This window comes from Moschus berezovskii, unplaced genomic scaffold, assembly GCF_049115385.1.
Source record: "Moschus berezovskii isolate FMDL1 unplaced genomic scaffold, NW_MosBer_1.0 29, whole genome shotgun sequence".
NCBI lineage: Eukaryota > Metazoa > Chordata > Mammalia > Artiodactyla > Moschidae > Moschus > Moschus berezovskii.
Window position 1 is genome coordinate 827,592 of NW_028290453.1, and position 18,882 is coordinate 846,473.

The 18,882-nt window shown below is 47.1% G+C and overlaps 2 protein-coding genes, 1 long non-coding RNA gene and 1 pseudogene across 3 annotated transcripts in view; 1 reads left to right on the forward strand and 3 right to left on the reverse strand.

Annotated features, from left to right (window-relative positions):
* LOC148772975 (frizzled-3-like) overlaps positions 1 to 18,882 on the forward strand; it is a 318,270-nt pseudogene that overhangs the window by 227,762 nt on the left and 71,626 nt on the right.
* On the reverse strand, positions 492 to 6,810 carry LOC148772979 (uncharacterized). The gene is made up of 3 exons (XR_016037037.1): positions 6,463 to 6,810; positions 1,590 to 1,694; positions 492 to 572 (listed from the first exon to the last, which is right to left on the reverse strand). It is a non-coding gene; the product is annotated as an uncharacterized LOC148772979 (long non-coding RNA).
* On the reverse strand, positions 7,685 to 14,309 carry LOC148772980 (ankyrin repeat domain-containing protein 26-like). Its single transcript, XM_088834579.1, has 4 exons — positions 14,082 to 14,309; positions 12,603 to 12,831; positions 9,677 to 9,782; positions 7,685 to 7,842 (listed from the first exon to the last, which is right to left on the reverse strand). Exons 1-4 carry the CDS (start codon positions 14,228 to 14,230, stop codon positions 7,685 to 7,687), a joined length of 642 nt encoding a protein of 213 aa, XP_088690705.1. The 5' UTR covers positions 14,231 to 14,309.
* The window catches only part of LOC148772981 (ankyrin repeat domain-containing protein 26-like), a 56,415-nt gene continuing 53,634 nt past the window's right edge, over positions 16,102 to 18,882 (reverse strand). Inside the window, 2 exon segments of the mRNA XM_088834565.1 lie at positions 16,102 to 16,145; positions 17,332 to 17,490. Coding sequence (XP_088690691.1) covers positions 16,102 to 16,145; positions 17,332 to 17,490 — 203 coding nt within the window.

Genomic DNA, 18,882 nt, shown 5'->3' on the forward strand with positions numbered 1-18,882 from the left:
TGTGAGAGCTAACTGAAGAGCAGGACACTCACATCCTATCAAGGGATTTTCCCATAAAATGCTCAGGAATCACCAAGGGGAAAGTAACTCTGTGAAGAAGCCTGGCCAACACCACCTGACCACAAATCGAAGGACGTCACTAAAGCTTTCGTCCCCGGACAGGATGGAATGAGAAGGGGATATTCCCACATAATCTGAATCCAATTATAAGGAAGTTCTAGACACACCAAAAAAACTGCTTATAACCTTCAAAAGCACCAGGTCCTAAGAACAAGGACAGGCAGACTGAAGCCACACCAGGTCCCGGTTGTGGCTGAGGGGGCCACAACCCGTCATATCCACAGTGAGTTCCCAACTTGGAGTGGGAGGGAGCTGATGGGGCAGCAACTCTTGTAACTTTCATTAAAATGTCCTGTGTTTCCTTTCTGTAAGTTTGAGATTATTTCCAAACAATGGAAAAGGGAAGGTGGCATAAGTTTCACGCCAGGGGTCAGTACTTAACCTGTGTACAGAGCCCTTGCATCTCAGAGCAGGCCTTTTCCTCGTCTCTCTTTAAATCCTCCATTTCCTTCCTGTTGAAGAAGCAAAGTTAACAGTATCACTGATGAGTCATTGCTCAGGTTCACCATGGTGGCTGGTATGCACACCTGTTCTCTATACCCTACAGCCAGCCACTGGTCTGTCAGTGTCCTGCACTGTTACTGCCACTGGTCCAATTGGTTCCCAACCTGGGAACCAGAGGAACCCTGCCAGCACTAAGTACAATCCTTCCACGACATTCCTCAGCCACACAGCACATGTAATCTCTCTACAGCACGTGGGAGTGCTCTTCACACCCAGAAGCAAAACGATCAACACAGCCTTACATTTGCTGACGTCTGCTGTCAAAAGGGTCCCAGCACCAAACTTAGGGAAAATGGTTCCTGGAGGGAAGAAACCTTTCGGATTTCAGAATTGCTGTAATGTAATAGTGATCGCTGGGTGACCATCCACTCTGGATTCCGCACTTTAATCGTCAGGCACTTTTATCAAATCAATCCCACAGCCTCGGCAGTTTACAGCTGAGCTCATTTAAATTAAAAAAAAAAGAAAAGAAAAGCCAAACCCTTCTGAGATGAGGCTCTGATGGTGAAAGCTGAAATCCACTGACAGGTAACCCTCCACAATACACACAGCTCCTGTCTCAGTGCTCAGGCCCCTGCCCCAGACCCCTGACTCTGACACACTGAAATCAACAGACCAGGAATGAACCTTGGACAAAAGCACAGCTGAAACCATTATCAGGAAAAGAACAAACAGATTCTACTGGTCCAGGAAGGTTGTAAGAGGCCCTCTTGCCCCTACAGGGATGCAGGATGCCTCCTCTGACCGTTGAACACGCTCTGGAGTATTCTGTAGGATGCCTGAGCCCGCCCATGCCCATCAATGCTGGTCGGAGGGCAGCACAGTTCTCTGAAACTGTTCCTGGAACATGGGTTATCTGTGAACACATCTCACTTTCTACAGTAATGCCCTCTGAGCTTCTTCTACGATGAGCAAACCGTGTCCGGGATGGGTGGTTGGGGTGGGACCACTGAGCCGGCCCTTACCTCTGGGCAGCCTGCCTCCTTTCTGAAGCTTCAAGCTCTTGTCGGCTCCTCCCCAGCTCATTTTTCAAGAGCGTGCATTCTTCAGAACACTTTTCCAACTTGATTCTGGATAACAAACTTTAAAAAGAAAGAAGAGTGGGAATTCCAAGAGCTGGTCACCCGACAGTCTGGTCTTGTAATGACCCACAGCCACACTTTCCTTTCCTGGATGAGGACACAAAGCACCAGTTCCTTCCCTGTGTCCAGCGTGAACCTGCTCTGGTTTGCACCTCCCAAGAGATAAGCCACAGGAAAACAAAGCTTTCTTAGCTCCTAAAAGAGCCATTGACTAACGTATTCGGCACCGTGATTCTCTGTGTTTAGAGCTGGCCTGTTCCTGCATCTCCTTACCTTCACTGAAATGTCAGCGTGCTCACAGCTGGCACCAATGCAAGATGCTGGATGAGAGTCCTCATGAGGTTTTGAAAGGAAATCCCCCCCAGGGACTCCGAGCACAAAGCTGAGGAACACAAGGACTCGGGAAGCTGAATCCTATGGGAAGTGTTCCTTATCCCACACCCTGAGGTCGGCACTGGAGCAAACTGGAAAGATGCCCACGTTAGCAGACGGAGGGTGATTCGATGCAGTGTGGGACCTTCAGGAGGGGAAAGCAAGTACTGACAGAGGGCGCCCAGGCCAAGTCTGCCTGGAGTCTTGGCTTCCGATGCTCTTAGAGTCTCCCTGGAAGGTAACTCCATTGATGTGCAATGGATGGGCAACTGCTCAATGAAGGTCACGGGGAGGCAGCTTGAAACGCACACCTGCTGCCCAGAAAATCTATCCTAACTGACATTTATTCCCCTAAACATTAGGTCTCTACCTGGCATTAGTTTCTAGTTTTTTCAATCTAAAAGTACTCAAAGTACATGACCTCGTATGTTTAATGTGTTATTCTTATAATATCAAGCATAAGTATCTCCTTCATAGGCATAAGTAGGATTTCATTTTTCTGACGAGGAACTAAAGAGAAAAATGAAGACATAGAAGTCAATGGAATTTCAAAAGACATGAAGGGTTTTAAGGAGGAGAGTGATCACAAATGAGGTCAATTTGGGAAACCAAATGGATTCGAGGCAGGTGTGTGTGTGTGTGTGTGTGTGTGTGTGACAAATGAGGTCAATTTGGAAAACCAAATGGATTCGAGGCAGGTGTGTGTGTGTGTGTGCACGCGTGTGTGTGCGCATGTGTGCGCGGGACAGGGGGAGTTCAGTTTCCAGTTTCCTGGACCTCGAATAAGATGGTGGTTGCCTTATTCCAGCCCTCCACATTTAGCAGATAACCAGAGCCTGTGCAAAGCTGATCATCTAACGTGTGGTGTCCTCACAGAAGGTTATAGAAACCTCCAGTGGCCCTCAAACCAAAACCTGAATGCTGAAACCAAAGCTGTGAGCATTAAGCAACACAAACACGGAGTTACCCTGAGGCCAACACCTACATCAGTGTGGAGAAACCACACCAGGGGCGCGTGTCCTGGGCTTGTTCCCTGGAATAGGTTAAAGTGGTCTCAGATTAAGAGGCTCCCAAGTCATCTTGGCAAAAGCAAAACACATCCTTTCTGCAGGGAGAATCCTCTACGACAGCTCTCAGGATTCCCAGAGATAAACTTCATGTGAACATGAGCTCACAATCAAAGGTCACCACAACATATGTGGGAAAGGAACACTTATGACAGAAGCCAAAACAACAGAATTAGTTCCCAGATATTGGAACTGTCCGCCACAGACTTGGGATAAATATTATTAAATGTTTACTTAAATAAATGATGGGAATAAAAAGTGGACAAGCAAGCCACAAGACGCTATCAGAAACGATCAGGCAGGACCAAATAGAATGTTTGAAAATGAAAAAAAAATAAAAAATCAATGTCAAAATAAAAGCTCACTGGTAGATTAGATATAGCTGAAGAAAGAATCACTGACTTAGAACACAGAGATATGAAAAAGTACCCAGAATGTTTCATGTACAGAAAAGAAGATGGAAGAAACGAAAGAGAGGTTAAGAAAAGGAAGAAAAGTGAAAAGATCTAATATCATACATCCAACTGAAAAGGCCACTGAGGGGAGAGGCAATATTTTACAAAGAAAGGCTGAAAGATTTTCATAGGACACAAATCTATATGTTCAGCAGGCATAAGGTTTCTAAGTGCGGTAAGTAAAAAGAAAACCGCACCTGTGCCCTACGACCCAACAAGTCCATTCTTAGGTACACCAACACCGAGAACAAAAAAATGGGGCTCCCCAGAGCCCCCCAGGGTTCAGCACTATCCTGACTCAGAAGAGTGACCCTGGGGGGCGGGTGCTGGGTGCTGGTGACACAGATGTGTCCAATTCATCAGCAATTCTTCCAACTGAACACATGCGTGTCTTGTGTGTGTGTGCACATAACACTTCAATAACAAGTTAAAACGAAAGAAATACACACACCTAAACACCCCCAAGAAAACCCACAAAAGATGGAGAAGCTAATAGCAACCAGAGGACACAACTCAGATCACCTACTGTGGGGACATAATAACAGCCTCTAAAAGACGTCTGCACCCAGAACCTGCAAATATGGTTGCCCTTTCATAGCAAAGGGGGACCAATGCAACAAACAGAACGAAAGCTGCTAATTCACTGCCCTTAGATGGAAAGAACGTCTCCGACTGTCCACGAAGGCCCTCCACTGTGGAAGAGCAGGCAGAAGACTGGGAGTCAGGATGGAGCACAAGGAGGATCAGCCCGTCACTGCTGGTGTTAGAGGAGGAAGGTGTGGATCAAGAATGGGAGGCCTGCAGGTTTCCTCCCGAGCTTCCAGAAAGGAAGGTGGCTGCCAACACTGAGATTCCCGCCCAGTCGTAGCCACTTCTGATTTCCAGGCTCCAGCACCATGAAATCCCAAGTTGTGATGCTTTAAGCCTCTCACTTCCTGGTAACTTATCACCGCAGCAAGAGAAAATGGATGCTCACACAGAGCAGCCTGCCCAGGGCAGAGGGCAGCCTTCAGCTGCGCCTCAAGGTTTGTGCTTCTAGGAAGACCAGCCTTCAGAAATGGGAGAGAAGCTGAGACATTTTCGGCTAAACAAAAACTAAGGGAATGTACTCCAAAGACAGTTTCACGAAAGACCACACATCAGAGTAAAGAAGATGGTCCCATAAAGAAGGCATCTAACCAGGCATCCAAGCTGAGGACCATCCAGTAAAACTCCCAGTCTGGAGTTTTGAAAATCGTCCATGTCCAAATGCCTTGAAACAATCTACCAGGACAGACCCAGGAGGAAACATAAGATCTAAACAGGCCTGCAATAAGGGTTACAGATGCCGGACAATGGAGCCTTCTCTGCCCACCCACCTAGGGCTGAAAGCTGCAAACACCTGTCTCACTCCCGGCTGCAGCCCCGTCTGTGACAGCACGTGGCAGTTGCCCAGGAAACCCTGTCCAGTGATCTAGACACCACTGAGACCTGAACTGTGACGTTAGCCGTGGGGCCAACAAGCCAAGGTGTGCCGCAAGTCAGGAGAAGCAGAAAGGACCAGCACAGCCCGCAGGGCCCCGGGGCTGGGTGCAGGACTAAGACAGCGCTGGGCTCCTGTGCCTGTCCACAGGGAAGTGCCCGAGACAGACGGCAGAGAGGGCGTGTGGCCGCTGGGCTCTTGAAGGACCCCGAGTGTGCCTGCGGCCTGATGTGGACTCGCAGGTCCACCGGGTCCCAGCCCAGCGTGTGATCGCAGCCGCAATGGGAACGGGGGGTCCACGTGTTCCCCTGAGGCTGCGTGCCACTCGTGAGGCCCAGCGCCACCTCTGCTGCAGGGAAGAGGGGATTCAGAAACCAGTATACCACAACAAAGTCGCCACGTCATTGGGGGACCCCGCGTCCGAGATTGAGGTCTAGAGCAAGGTCTAGAGGGTGACAAACAGTCCAGGCGCCTCGGGGAGGAGTGAGGGGGGTCTGGGAACAGAGCCTGGGGCTCCTGGCTATGCTAATATTTTCTTTCTCAAGCTGGGAGGTGCACTGACATTTATTCCTTTTGGTTCATCATAAATCCCACATGATGCATTTTCCGGTGAAGCCACGTGCCATGGTCACCTAGCGGGCAGGAGGTGGTGCCTCAGCTGGACACACCTGCGTGTGCTGTGGGCCAGTGTCCTGTGCCCAGACAAGGGACACACCTCACGAAGCATCTGTCTCCACAGGACGTGGGGACCTTGTGGGAGTGCTGTGTGGACGCTCACGGGGCCAAAAGACACAGTGCATAGAGCCACAACCACAACACACAGCTGTGCCTGGCCTGCAGTCACCCGGGTCATCTCCTGGGTGGTGCTATGAGGCTCCTGGAAAAGATCTTATAGCATCCTGGGCTCCTGAGATGGAGTGGGTGCCGGCCTGAGCCCCAGGGGGACCGGAGAGGAGGGCCAGGCTGCATACCTGATGCTCCATCACCGGCTCACAGACCACCTCCCCACCTTTAGCCTCCCCTCAGGCCTCTCCAGCCCCCCAGCTTTCTTGTGGGGCCCAGAGGATGGCATGTGACACGAGATAACAGATGATGGAGACTGTATTTTTAAAATCAGACTCTTCGGGACTTCCCTGGCAGTCCAGTGGTGAAGACTCCATGCGTCCACCACAGGGCTACAGGTTCGAACCCTGGTGAGGGAAATAACATCTCTCATGCCATGTGCACAGTGTGGCAGAAAGAAAAGTTACAACCTTTGTAAAATAACCTGTTTTTTCAGGGCTCACCACTCAGGTAACAAGTACTTGTGACTCTGAACAATCTGCCCAAATTCAATTTCAAATCCGGGTTCTGGGCAACACACCCTTGACCTGAGATCCTGCAGAGGCGGGGTGGCGGACCTGTGCAGCTGGAGCGCCTCCTGCAGCCATGCTATCTCCGGGTTCAGCCACCGCACATGGCCCCGCTCCAGCTTCCCCCTCCTGTGCAGCTGCTCCCGCAGGCCTCAGTCCACCTCCTGCGACTCTGTCTGCAGCGTTGCCAGCTCGGCCTTCTGACCCTGCAGCACGCCAACCTTGAGCTAGAAGGCCCGCTCCTGCTTCCTCCTCTCCTCTGCAAAGGCCCTTTTCATCACCTCCATTTCCCTCTCGTGGTCATTAACCTGAGGAGAGAGGCATGAGTGATGTTGACTGGGGGCCCCCAAACACAATTCACTTGACGAATCAAGGCTGCCGGGCCCAGCATGCAAACAGCGGGTGGCCCGGCTTCAACAGGCCGCCGGGGCCCGTGAAAGGCTCCCCATGGCTTGTGTGGCCACCTGCTTCCTGCTTCCGTCACTTCCCGTAACCTCCGCTGCAGCCTTGCGGGGAGGCCCTGCAGGTGCAGAATGGGGGTGGCGGCCGCAGGAGAAGGGGAGGGGGGAGCAACACCCTCCACGAGGCCTGGAAGACAAGGCCACAGCAGGAACCCAAGGGCAGGACCACCCCGCTGCCGTGGTGACGCCTAGCAAGTTATGGGCACCATTCCTCCACAAAACCCACCACAACCGAGTGACAGAGAAAGAGACACATTCACCCAACAAGACAGGCTTGGCCAGGGCGGCCTAGGAGCCCCTGCATGCTAAATCGCTTCAGTCGTGTCCGACTCTGTGCCACCCTGTGGACTGTAGCCCACCAGGCTCCTTTGTCCATGGGATTCTCGAGATAAGTAGACAGGAGTGGTTGCCATGCTCTCCTCCAGGGGATCTTCCCAACCCAGGGATCAAACCTGCAGCTCTTATGTCTCCTGTACTGGCGACATACTCCTCTTTTCCACTAGCACCACCTGGGGAGCCCCTGGTGCGGGGCAATCCCAGGAACTACGATTCTGCTCCCAGAATCTGCTTCAGCTGCAACAGAGCCAGGGGCTGTGACTTCCCAGCGCAGGGCAAACAGGGAGGTCTGGCCTCTGCACCAGCCTCTGGACACGGGGAGGGACCCTGCTCCCTCCCGTTATTAGCTACTCCTTCCGTCCTGCCTCCTTCCGAAGAGGGTGGAGGCAGAAAGTCAAGGTTACGCACATTCCCTGCACACCTCTGTCCTGCTGAGCGCACTCACTATTGGCAGATGTGTACGCAGATACGTCTCAGCAGCAGGAAGTTCCCCGATCTCTGTGGCGTCTCTCAGTCCCCTGACCTTGATCTCCAGCTGGATTTTGAGTTCTTGGTAATGCTCCTTCAGCTGCTCCAACGTGATCTGTTTTTATACTCGCTAGGGTGGAATCACCCACGAACATGACGGTGCCTGAAAATAAGAAGACATGTCCATTGACGTTCTGCCCAGGACACCATGGGACCTGACCCAACCTCCAAGCCGACCCTGGAGGAAGCACAGCCTTCCATGGGCCCTTTCTAACAGAGGACGGCGGCACTGGTGCTCAGAGGCCACGGGCCGGGGACTGTCTGCTGTGCCAAGTTCTCCAAGTTGGCATTTTTACAGATCAGCATTTCGAGTCTTTGCCAGAACACAGGTCACTCAAAGGTAGAAACAAGGAGGAGGACTCCTGCCAGATCTGTGAGGCTATATGGGGCCCATGCCTACCCCTTTTACCACGGCAGGCACACAGAGGGGCAGGGACCACAGGAAAATGTGACCAGGGCTCAGACAGCACTTCGGGACGAGGCGTGACAAGGCCATGTCTTCAAGCTCTGTTTCAGCTTTCTCCTTTCTTCAGAGGCCCTCGCCGCTCACTGTTACATCACAAAAAGCACGAGGGGGTCTCAAAGAAAATGTCACGCAAACTAAGCTGTCGTGGACTGAGGCTCCGACAGATCGTAGGGAGGGGGTGGGAGCTACACCTGGTCCCGAAGATCCTCCCCACCAGCAACATCACCTGGCTTTACAGCTCGTTGCAAAGAGGTGCCCGTGGACCCACAGCACATGCGGCCAGCCCTCCTGGGCCCAGGTGACCCCATGCCATGCGTGGTAGGGAGCACACTCAAGGCTTGATTCACAATGCGAGTGTGGCCACTGCTGGGGTTTCATCCATGCCGGAGGATGGGCTCGAAAGTGAAAGGAGCAGACACATCCTGACCTCTTGCCTGCTCTTTTCAGTTCCCAAATTGTTTTCCATGGAAGAGGGACAGAGTTGGCAACATCTGGCCGAGAGAACTTGGAATAAGCATCTTAGGAAAGAGAGCATCCCATCGCCCTGACAACAGGAAGCTGCCGCCTGGGTCAGGAGTGGCCCGGGTTGGATGCACGGCCAGCTCGGCCTCCACCACCCACGTGACCCCTGCACCACATTGCTGCTGTCCTGACCGCCCCTCCTCCCTAGAAGGGGCTGATAGATGTTCCGCGGCCAGATGGGGGCGAGGGGAAGAGAAAAGGCTCCAGCTGCAAGAGTGCTCTGGCTGCGTCAGTGCCAACACGAAGCTCGGGGCTCCCTCCGGTGCTATGACCCAGAGCCTTCTGGCCACCGCACCCGGGGAGCAGGTCCTGGCTCTCAACAAGGGCCACACACTCCTTGCAGCCTAGGCCAGTCCAGGGAAAAAGACAATCGCCCCCTTCCCTGTGGCCACATGGGCCCCTGACACTCATCGAGGGATGCGATGACATCAGCCACATGCCAACAACCCCTGGCTGAGGGCAGCCAAGCTGTGGCTCGGGGGCCAGCAGAGTCCACTGCTGCAGGTGCAGGTGAGGGCCTCCCTGAGCGACCAGGTGCACAGCAGACCCACCCGTCTTCCCTCAGAGGCCCCGAGGAAAGCTGACACGGGCTGCCCTTGCCAAAGCCATCACAGGCCGTCCCCCATCACCCTCGCCCGTATCTCCTTCCATCCCCCCTTCCTTAGGAGGCTCACAGGGGACACACCTGCCCTGAGGTCACAGCAAGGTCATCGTAACCTTCACCACTTCCTCTGTCCAAGCAGTAGGACCTTCATCCTCCTCCATCTCCCTTGGGGCTCTGGGTTGCCAAAACCCCTAGCCTCAGATAGGATCCTTCTCCCACACCAGTGGTCCGAAGGACTTGTGACCCTCTGGGCAGTGGGCTGGCCCACTACCCCGTCCCTGGGGCAGGAGCATGCGACCCACCACCTCCCAGCAGACCCACCACCTCCAAGCACCCAGCGCCTACCTGCCGTCCCGTGTCCCGGGGGCAGGCGGCCATGCCGACTCGGGGCCGTCTGTGCCTGCAGGCCTTCCAGGGCGGCCTGAAGCTCGTCGTTGCGGTCCTGCAGGTCCTGTGGGCAGAGCCAGACAATTCCTCCAGACACTGCAGCCACCAGGCCCAGGAGCGGGGCACGGGGCCGTCGCCCTGGGAACAGTTTAGGCCCCAGCAGAGCAGGTCCCAACTTCCAGGACGGGGCACCGACACTACATCCGGGCACCGAACGGCTCCGGAAGCGACAAGGAGTGGGAGTCATTTCCCAACGTCTTATGCCTGGCACCACCTTCCATCACTGGATACACAGAAGGGACCCAGGGGGAAATAAGTGCAGTGAAGAGACATGGAGAAAATAGAGAGACCTTTTAACACCTGAAACCACAAGAGTTTGGGGGAATATGCTCATAAGGGGTAGGGGAGATTCGGGGGAACGGGAGACTTAAGAGGAAGGGTCTCTGGGACCTTCCTGGTGGCGCAGCGGTTAGGACTGAGTGCTTTCCCTGCAGGGGACTCGGGTTTGCTCCCTGGTTAGGGAACTAAGATCCTGCAAGCTGCATAGCACAGAGGGAAAAATAAAAGAGAAAGGGTCTCGTTTGTAACAAGCATCATTTATCCACCCAAAGAATCAAATATAACTCAACAAGCCCACTTGGTCACTTGGCTTTTACAGGCCAGCGTTGAGGAACAGAGAAGTTACAGCTGCAGGGCCTCTGGCCACTCTTTAGCTAAACGGTTCTATACTTGTCTCCATTTTATAGAACGCAATTCCATGCAGAAGTTTTTTTTAAAGTTGCTTTCTTTGAAGAAAAAACTTTTTGTAAGGTACAAGAGTCATTGATTTACTCAAAGTTCCTCATTCTATAAAAGAAGTAACAAAGCCAATGGCCTTCTTACTGAGTCCTATGCCAGCTACTTACTCAGATTAAGAAAAAACACACAGATTTTTAACTATAACAGAGAGAAAATGAATATGTAAATCCTCCTTATATAATTAAACAACGCTTGTGGCATGGCAGGACATTACTTTCTAACTAAATCATGTGCTTTAAATGCAAAAATAAGAATAAATCAATAGCAAACTCCTATCTGTAGCAGTCGGGCGGGAAGATCCCCTGGAGAAGGAAATGGTAACCCACTCCAGTATTCTTGCCTGGAGAATCCCATGGATGGAGAAGCCTGGTAGGCTACAGTCCACGGGGTCGCAAAGAGTTGGACACGACTGAGCGACGGAACGGAGATGGATTTGTAGCAGTCGATACAGTTAATTTAAAAACGATAAATATTTTTTAAAAACAGGACAGGGGACTTGAAGGAGAAAATCTTTATTTGAATCAAGCAGGCCAAAACTGAAGAGACTCATCCTTAAAAGGATGTTCATTTTCTCCAGATGAAAACTGGTTAACTAAAATCAGTCAAGAATGAATTATCCATATTTTGGTTTATTTAGAACAAAATTTAAAACACACAACAGATCTCTCTTTGCTGTCTAGCATACTTCTATCCAAGCTCTCATCATTAGTTGGTATATACAAAAAGTATGAATGTAATCTCAATTATAATCTAAATCTGGTCAGAAATTACAGTTGAAATTCATTTCCTCAGCCTGGAGTTTCAAGGGGAGGACTTATACTCCTACCCTCCGTATGAGAAGAGAGGAGATTTATCTGACAGGTGCGTTTGGGACAAGGAACTAAGAAGTGCTTGCTTGGTTCCAAATCTCTTCTTTGAAAAGAGGTTATGTGCCCACAGCACCGTGAACTTGGGTTCTGCAGCAGGCAGCCTGCCCCTGGGATGCGGGTCAAGCATTTGCTTCCTCTTCTTAGGCCTGCTTGGGCAAGTATCTGACGTGGGATGAAGTGTCTGGAGGCCCGCGGTGACTGCACAGCTAAAGCACATCCTCCAGGTTCATGGCTCTCAAGTACTAAGACGCAACGTAGCTCCAGTGCTATCGAAGAAATATTAGACTGCTCTTCTATGATGGCGAGAAGCCAAATGAGAAAACAGGTTAAGACTGCATTTAACAAGGGCTACTTTTCTCTGCATCACCAACATCATGAAAACACCATCAAAACCATAAACCCGTGTGCACTGACTGAAATGGATATTTTAATCACAATGATTACAGAACGGAAACTAGTTGCAATTTAAAGACTCCCCATCATTGCTATCTCAGTCATCATTCAGCCAGGTGATGTCAAGACAGGGACAAAAGTGAGCTTCATTTACAAGTTTTAAATATTTGATTTAACTACTAACTTAGAAACACTGTACAACTGCTCAGCAAGATATGTTTCAGAAATGTAAATCAAAATTCTGTAAGTAAAATAGCAATTAAAGATGTGCTCTTGTATAAGAAAATAACAAAAAAATGTTAACCTAAAACCAGAAATTAATCTTTTGATTAAGTATTACAAGTTTGTTTAATTCATAAAAAGATTTATCTAGGATTCCTTCAAATAAAAAACATCCATATGTTGTTGAGATGCCAGTCAGTCACTTATGCTTAGGGGTAGAAAAACCGTGGTGGGAGCAGCAGAACCTGGAAATGATTATGAACCACTGCCAAAGTGAAATCAATTAGAAAGTTAATCAAACTTCTGCAAGTATACTTTCGGTTACTAGACAAAAAGATTTCATTTCTAAAGTAGAATTTCAATGCAGCTTTTCAAGAAATTTAAGATTTTAAGAAGTATCTCTTAAAAACGAGACATCTAGGACAAAAAAATCATTAAATGTCTCCTTGATGATCACAGTTGATTATGGTTTTTACTTAGGATGCATAAGTCAAAACAAAACAAAACAAAATAAACAAACCACAACTCAGAAGTTCACCAAATTAAAAACAAGGATCATTTATATCACAAATCTGAAACCCAATGAAAAAAATAGAACTAACCTTAGTCAAGTAAGTCTCCATGCTGTCATTTGAAGGGCGTGGAATTGAGGTAGAAAACCCTACGTTCGCTCTTGAAATAAGATTTGCATTGAACCCTGAAGTCGGACTGAAAATTCCAACAGAAGAGGGCTCCAGGACTGGCCTCCAGCTAAGAGGGCTGAATAAAGATCCATTCTGCTGTTTCTCCACCGCAAGTTTGGTGCTCATCTCTGCCAGCCTCTCATTAGTCCTGGGGAAGATGGAAAGCACCAATTTCATTTATGTTTCCCTAAATGATTGGCATTTTTAAAGTTGCCATATAGTAAATGGAATTCTCATTAAACTGTCTGAACACTGAAGACACAGAGCAGACCTCCAGTAATCAATGACAGTTGTAATCCTGTTCTAAACAAGTACCCATGCGTCTGGGGCTCCTCAAGTAACAAGTCACAGTTGGGAGAGAGAAAGGGCGTCAGAAAAAAAGGGAGGTGGCCTCACAGTGACACTTCCTGCCTCTGGGACACACCTGCCTCCAGGAAACAGTTCAGGGATGAAGAAACACACTATCCCACAAAGCCATTTTCAAGTGCTTCCTTTCACCACCCTTGTACATATGTTTTACTCATGACCTCTGAGAAATTAAGCATTTGGCTCTGAGGTATCACCTAGAGACACAGTCTCAAGGGAGGGATGAGAAAGTCAATGGGTGAGAAAGAAGAGAGCTAAAACAGCCCCAGGAACAATGACAAGTATCCCTTGCTTTTCCAAAGTTCACTTTATGTTAGTTCACTTCTACGAAGAGCCTGTCAGCACCTCTTTCTGATGGTCCGAAAAAAAAAAAAAAAACAATAAAGATCTGGAGACAATTTCTGGTCTCATTTAAAAAGCCAAAACTCTAAACAGTGTTCAGTGTACATTTTACAGGGAGAGACATCGCGCTCCCCAAGCAGGGATATCGGCCCCACCGAGTTCCTTCCCCAGAAGCCACAGCTCACATCCCAGCATCAAGTCTCCACAGCCCTGAACCCTGTCTGAGCACCTGTGCTTCGCTTGTGCAATATTCACTTTATGCATCAGCTAGCAGAACATGCCCTCGGGGACCTGCTTCTTTGCTGTATGCTGTTTTTGCTTAGGCTTCCTAGGAATGCTCTGCTTTCAGACAGTGGGGAAACCTGGACTAGGCCCTGCAGGTGCGATCTGCCCTTTCCATTCTCCACACATCCCCTCAGTCAGGTCACTACATTACTTTTAGCCACTTTGTGATTTACCCTGCCTTTAATCCATGTGTTAATTTCCCCCTATTTCATAAGTATGCTTTGACATAGCGTGGAAAAACTTGATACAGTACTAATAGTTTGTCTTCAGGCGCCCCCTTAGCAGTGACCATCTAGTCAGCTTTCACTTCCTACTAATCTCATGTACCCAACTCTGTTACAATTAGGTTTTAAAGACAAATTAATGAACTAAATTTAGTTTTTGTGATTCTGTGTTTTGACTTACTTTTCTAGTTTATCTTGCAATGACTTTCTAACTTCACATTCTACTAGGTAGAGTTGCTTATATTTTTCCAACTCTGCTTTATTAGAATCTTCTTGCAAAGTTTTCATTTTGGAGAGTTCAGATTCCAAGTCTTTAATTCTGAGTTCCATCTGTTGAGATCCAGCCTGTGTCTAAGGAAAATTGAAAAAGATAACAGTTTTAAAATAATCATTAACCTGGAAAATTATACTTGTTCCTTTTAGTTTTGAGTCAGTGATTCAGAGAGTGATTTTAAAGGTGAAAAAAAAAAAAGAGCAGGGGTTTAAAACAATTATCGTCAATGTGAAGTGAATTAAATCTGAATTATAAAATTAAAGTGGAATCACTGTTATAGTAGTACTTATATAATCTGATAATTCAAAGAATAAGAGGATCAACTTAAAATTTTAAAAACTGAACAAGACAACTTAAGAATAATTCAAGAGGATGGTGCCCATTTTAAACCACAATATTTTCTTTTCTTCTAATGGTCTTGTTTTATACCAGTTGGTCTTCTAAGTAAAAGGATTCTCTAGTGAGAATCATTCTGATAGGTCAACTTAGTGATAACTGTGATGGAAACTGAAATATTTAAAGGGAAAACAAGTGTCCCCCTTCCTTCCAGAAATCTACAAAATGAACTGCTCTAAGGGAGGTAGTTCAGTTCAGTCGCTCAGTCGTGTCCGACTCTCCGCGACCCCATGAATCACAGCATGCCAGGCCTCCCTGTCCATCACCAACTCCCGGAGTTCACTCAAACTCATGTCCATAGAGTCGGTGATGCCATCCAGCCAACTCATTCTCTGTCGTCCCCTTCTCCTCCCGCCCCCAAAAGGGAGATAGAGGAAACACATAAACTGTATACATCCAAAATGTAATGGACAGTGAAAGTGATTTCAAGCACATGACAGGTCAACAAATTAACGTACAAAAACAGGTTGACTTCTTTTAATTTCTCTACCAGATTCTGTCTCTCTCTTTTTTCAATCTCCTATTGTTACTGCTCTACTGGACTATGTTCTATCATATTCATTTCTATATGACTTTTGAGGGTCACGACTTGTTGCTCCAACTTCTTTTTCTTCTCTCTAGTTCTTTACGTTTCTTTTGCATTATCTTCATAGATAATAACTCCTGTTGAAAAACTTGATTTTTTGCGTCCAGGTGCAGACATTTTGAAGATGCAGTTTCCAGCTCTGCTGGAAGACCATCAGTCTTCAAGAATAAAATGATACCATTTGCTAATGAAGAAAGTAGACTGAGCACAGCCTAACCCAAACCCAGGATCAAATAAATAACGATGGTATCTGTATTGTAGAATGTAGGACCAGGGATTACTCAGAGGATCAAGAAAGAAGTTCAAACCACCAAGACTCACAAAATATATTCTTCACTGTCATCTTTGGCACACAGCAATTGCACTTGATTTTACACTCTTTTATTGTTCTACAATAATATTTTTCTATCTTTCCTCATAAGATGAGTACAAGTCACCTCTCAGCAGAATATCTCTTACTCCTTCCCCCATCTTAATGTCCCAGGATTTTAAAGAAGTTTGAGGGATACTGCATTGAGTTATCAAGGGCTAAGTTAATAAAGAAGACTGTGAGAAGAAAACTCTAATGAATAAATCTCATAAATATGGATTCTAATCCCATAAGCCTCTGAAGTACAAAGGCTTTTTGCTAATTTGAATTGCATACCAAAGAGAAATTATTTGCAAAGTGAAAGAAATCCTATTTCCTAACAGTTTACAGAGATGATCATTTTTCTGAACAGCAACAACAAAAAATGCCTCGTTCCTGTAATCCTCTGTTACTGTCCATTTATGAAAGACAAGTGCTGTGCATATCAATAAATATTCCCTGTTACACCGATGTATACTTAGCCAAGATTCCCCCTCACGGAAGAAATGTCAACAGTGTAAAATTAGGGGCTAAACTGTTCCTCAGAGACTAGGTAACAAGGGCTGATGTGAAAAGGCTCAATGAGAGCTGGACAGTCAGGAAAGCTCCATGAAGGAGGAGAGACTGGGCGCCAGGTCAGCTGTAAAGACAGAAAAGACAGTCTGATCAAGGGCCAGGAAAAGGTGAAATCAGCCAGCTAACTCTGAGGATAAGATTCAACCACAGGGAAATAAAAACGTGTCCACACAGAATCATGTAAATCAGTGTTCACAACAGCATTATTACTAGCCCTGAAGTGGAAACAACCCAAAGCTCCATCAAGTGGTGAATGGCTAAATGGCTTAACTTACTGTTGACAACCAACAGAAATGGAAGAACTGATGCGTGCTATCACATGGATGAACCGTGAAAATATGACGTCAAATGAGAAAAGCTAATCCCAAAGGAGCACAGACTGCATGGTTCCATTTATATAAAATACCGAGAACAGGCATGTCTACAGAGGCAGATATGAGACTGGGGGTTGCCCGGGGCTGAGGGAGATGGGAGGCCACGGGTGGTGGCTAAGGGATGCAGGGTTTCTTTTAGAGGGTGATGGAAATGCTCTAAAATTGACTGTGGTCACAGGTTACAGCTCTCTAGACTAATTGATACTGAACTACACATGTTGAGTGGGTGAATTCTATGATATGTCAATCATATCTCAATAGCTTTTCCAAAAAAATCCAATGGCAGGATCCAGATAATCTTCTTAATTCTCTAGTTTGGATGTATGTATTCTACACCATCTGAGTGCGTCCATGCTTTTACCATATATTCAAAATGAAAAGGAAAGAAGGTAGTGCCTAAACTGGTTTGTATAATACCCTTTCTGCACAAGTTATTCTGAAATCCATGAAATAAATATATACAGAACTCTACTGGCATACACAAAAGGGAAGATGAGAAATGATACTTTTTCTGAACGTTCCATTAAACTCCTATTATCCTTTGATTTTAATCTGGCTTGCCTCATCATGGTAATGCAGCTACCACTTAAAAAAGTATTGTTTCAAAGAAAAAAAAAAAAAACTCTCAACTTGTGTGAGCAATGAGGCACAATTCTCAACTTTCCTAAGGGTAAAAAATATGAGAAAAAATAATATAATGCAAATGGCAGGATGAAAGTCAGAGTTTAAGAAACAAGTGCATTATAAAGATAAGAAAAGTGTAGTAAGTTACTTGTAACAAAAATACAGAAGAAAGCTGACCATGAAAATGGCTGTCCTAAAACACTTTATCCTACATATTAACTGTCAGCATGTTCAATTTCATACACACCTGACTTGTGAGTTGATGGAGTTGTAGTAGTTTAACTTTGTTCTTTAAATCCTGGGCCGCAGCTTCTAAGTGAGCGCAGTAACATGCCGGGACTTTCAGTGACGCCTCCAACATAGACTGCTTTCCCACAGTGTCAGCCAGCTCTTGCTGAAGTTGTCTTACAACTGCCTAAGAAGACGCTCTGTCACTGAGTTTATCAAGTCACTCTACTATTATGTTAATGGAGAACTCCAACAGGTGTACTTTGAAAATTATCACCACAGACAGCAACTCACCTTCTTTTGCCTCCTCACTGAATCTGGTTACAGACACAGAAGGGGCCACCCTCCAGCCTTCCTGATATTAAGTTACTCAGACAAAGGATGCGGCCCCACTGTCCATGCCCTGCCCCTCCCAATATGTCTGCAGAGCTTCACCACCTCGTGTCCAGCAAGAAATGAGTGTGTAGGTGGGACAAGTGGTGGAAAATTTTCCACGCTGTGGAAACATTTTCCCTCTTTTTTTTTATTAGAAGCTGTGATTAACTCAGAGATCGTCACATATTCCAACCAGTGCTCAGATCTTTCGAACAGATTCCCACCTCAGCAGAAAAATGAGGCCATTTCCTTGTTGCTTACTTATTTTATATCTAGTAGTATGTCTATGTTAATCCCAAACTCCTAATTTATCCCTCCTCCTCACCTTTGCCCTTGGCTAACCTTGAGGCCCTCCTGGAGAGCACAGGGAACTCTACTCAATATTCTGTAGTCACCTACCTGGAAAAAGGAACTGAAAAAGAATGGATATATGTGTATGTATAACTGAATCAATTTCCTGTGCAACTGAAACTAACACAAAATTGTAAATCAACTATATTTCAATATACAAGGAAAATGAAATATAAACATTGAGGTTGCTCCCATGGCCTTCAAGGAGCCTTGATAACCTGACCTCCACCTGCCTCCAGACCTCGGCCCCTCAACCCTCTCCCTGACTCACTCCATTCCTGCTGCTCATGAATCCTGCCACCCTTCATTTTCAGAGGACACACTTGGATTCAAATGGTAGTAACTGATTCTTAAAATGAGAATTATGAGCAAATTGTAAAAATGTTCAGTTCAGTCATTCAGTCGTGTCCGACTCTTTGCGACCCCACAAATCACAGCACGCCAGGCCTCCCTGTCTATCACCAACTCCTGGAGTTCACTCAAACTCATGTCCATCGAGTCGGTGATGCCATCCAGCCATCTCATTCTCCGTCGTCCCCCTGTCCTCCTGCCCCCAATCCCTCTCAGCATCAGAGTCTTTTCCAGTGAGTCCACTCTTCACATGAGGTGGCCAAAGTATTGGAGTTTCAGCTTTAGCATCAGTCATTTCAGTGAACACCCAGGACTGATAGCAGTGGGAAGATTAAATCAAGAATAGTTTTGCTAAAGCTCACCCTCTGAGTCCCAAATTATGAGTTAATGATAAGCAGATACATCTGAAGAATTGATAGGCTTTAAGAACAAATGATTCAAGGCTGAAATGTTTCCCACATTAACTGAAATTGACCTGAATTAAAATAAAATTGTACC

What these genes read in the sequence shown, in the direction of transcription:
- LOC148772980 (XM_088834579.1), bottom strand. Translation starts at nt 14,230, where the DNA reads ATGGAACTCAGAATTAAAGACTTGGAATCTGAACTCTCCAAAATGAAA. An exon ending in TTGCAAGATAAACTAGAAAA is followed by an intron (nt 12,832 to 14,081) that starts GTAAGTCAAAAC and finishes CATCTTCCCCAG; the next exon opens with GACTAATGAGAGGCTGGCAG. An exon ending in CCCGGGACACGGGACGGCAG is followed by an intron (nt 7,843 to 9,676) that starts GTAGGCGCTGGG and finishes TCTTATTTTCAG; the next exon opens with GCACCGTCATGTTCGTGGGT.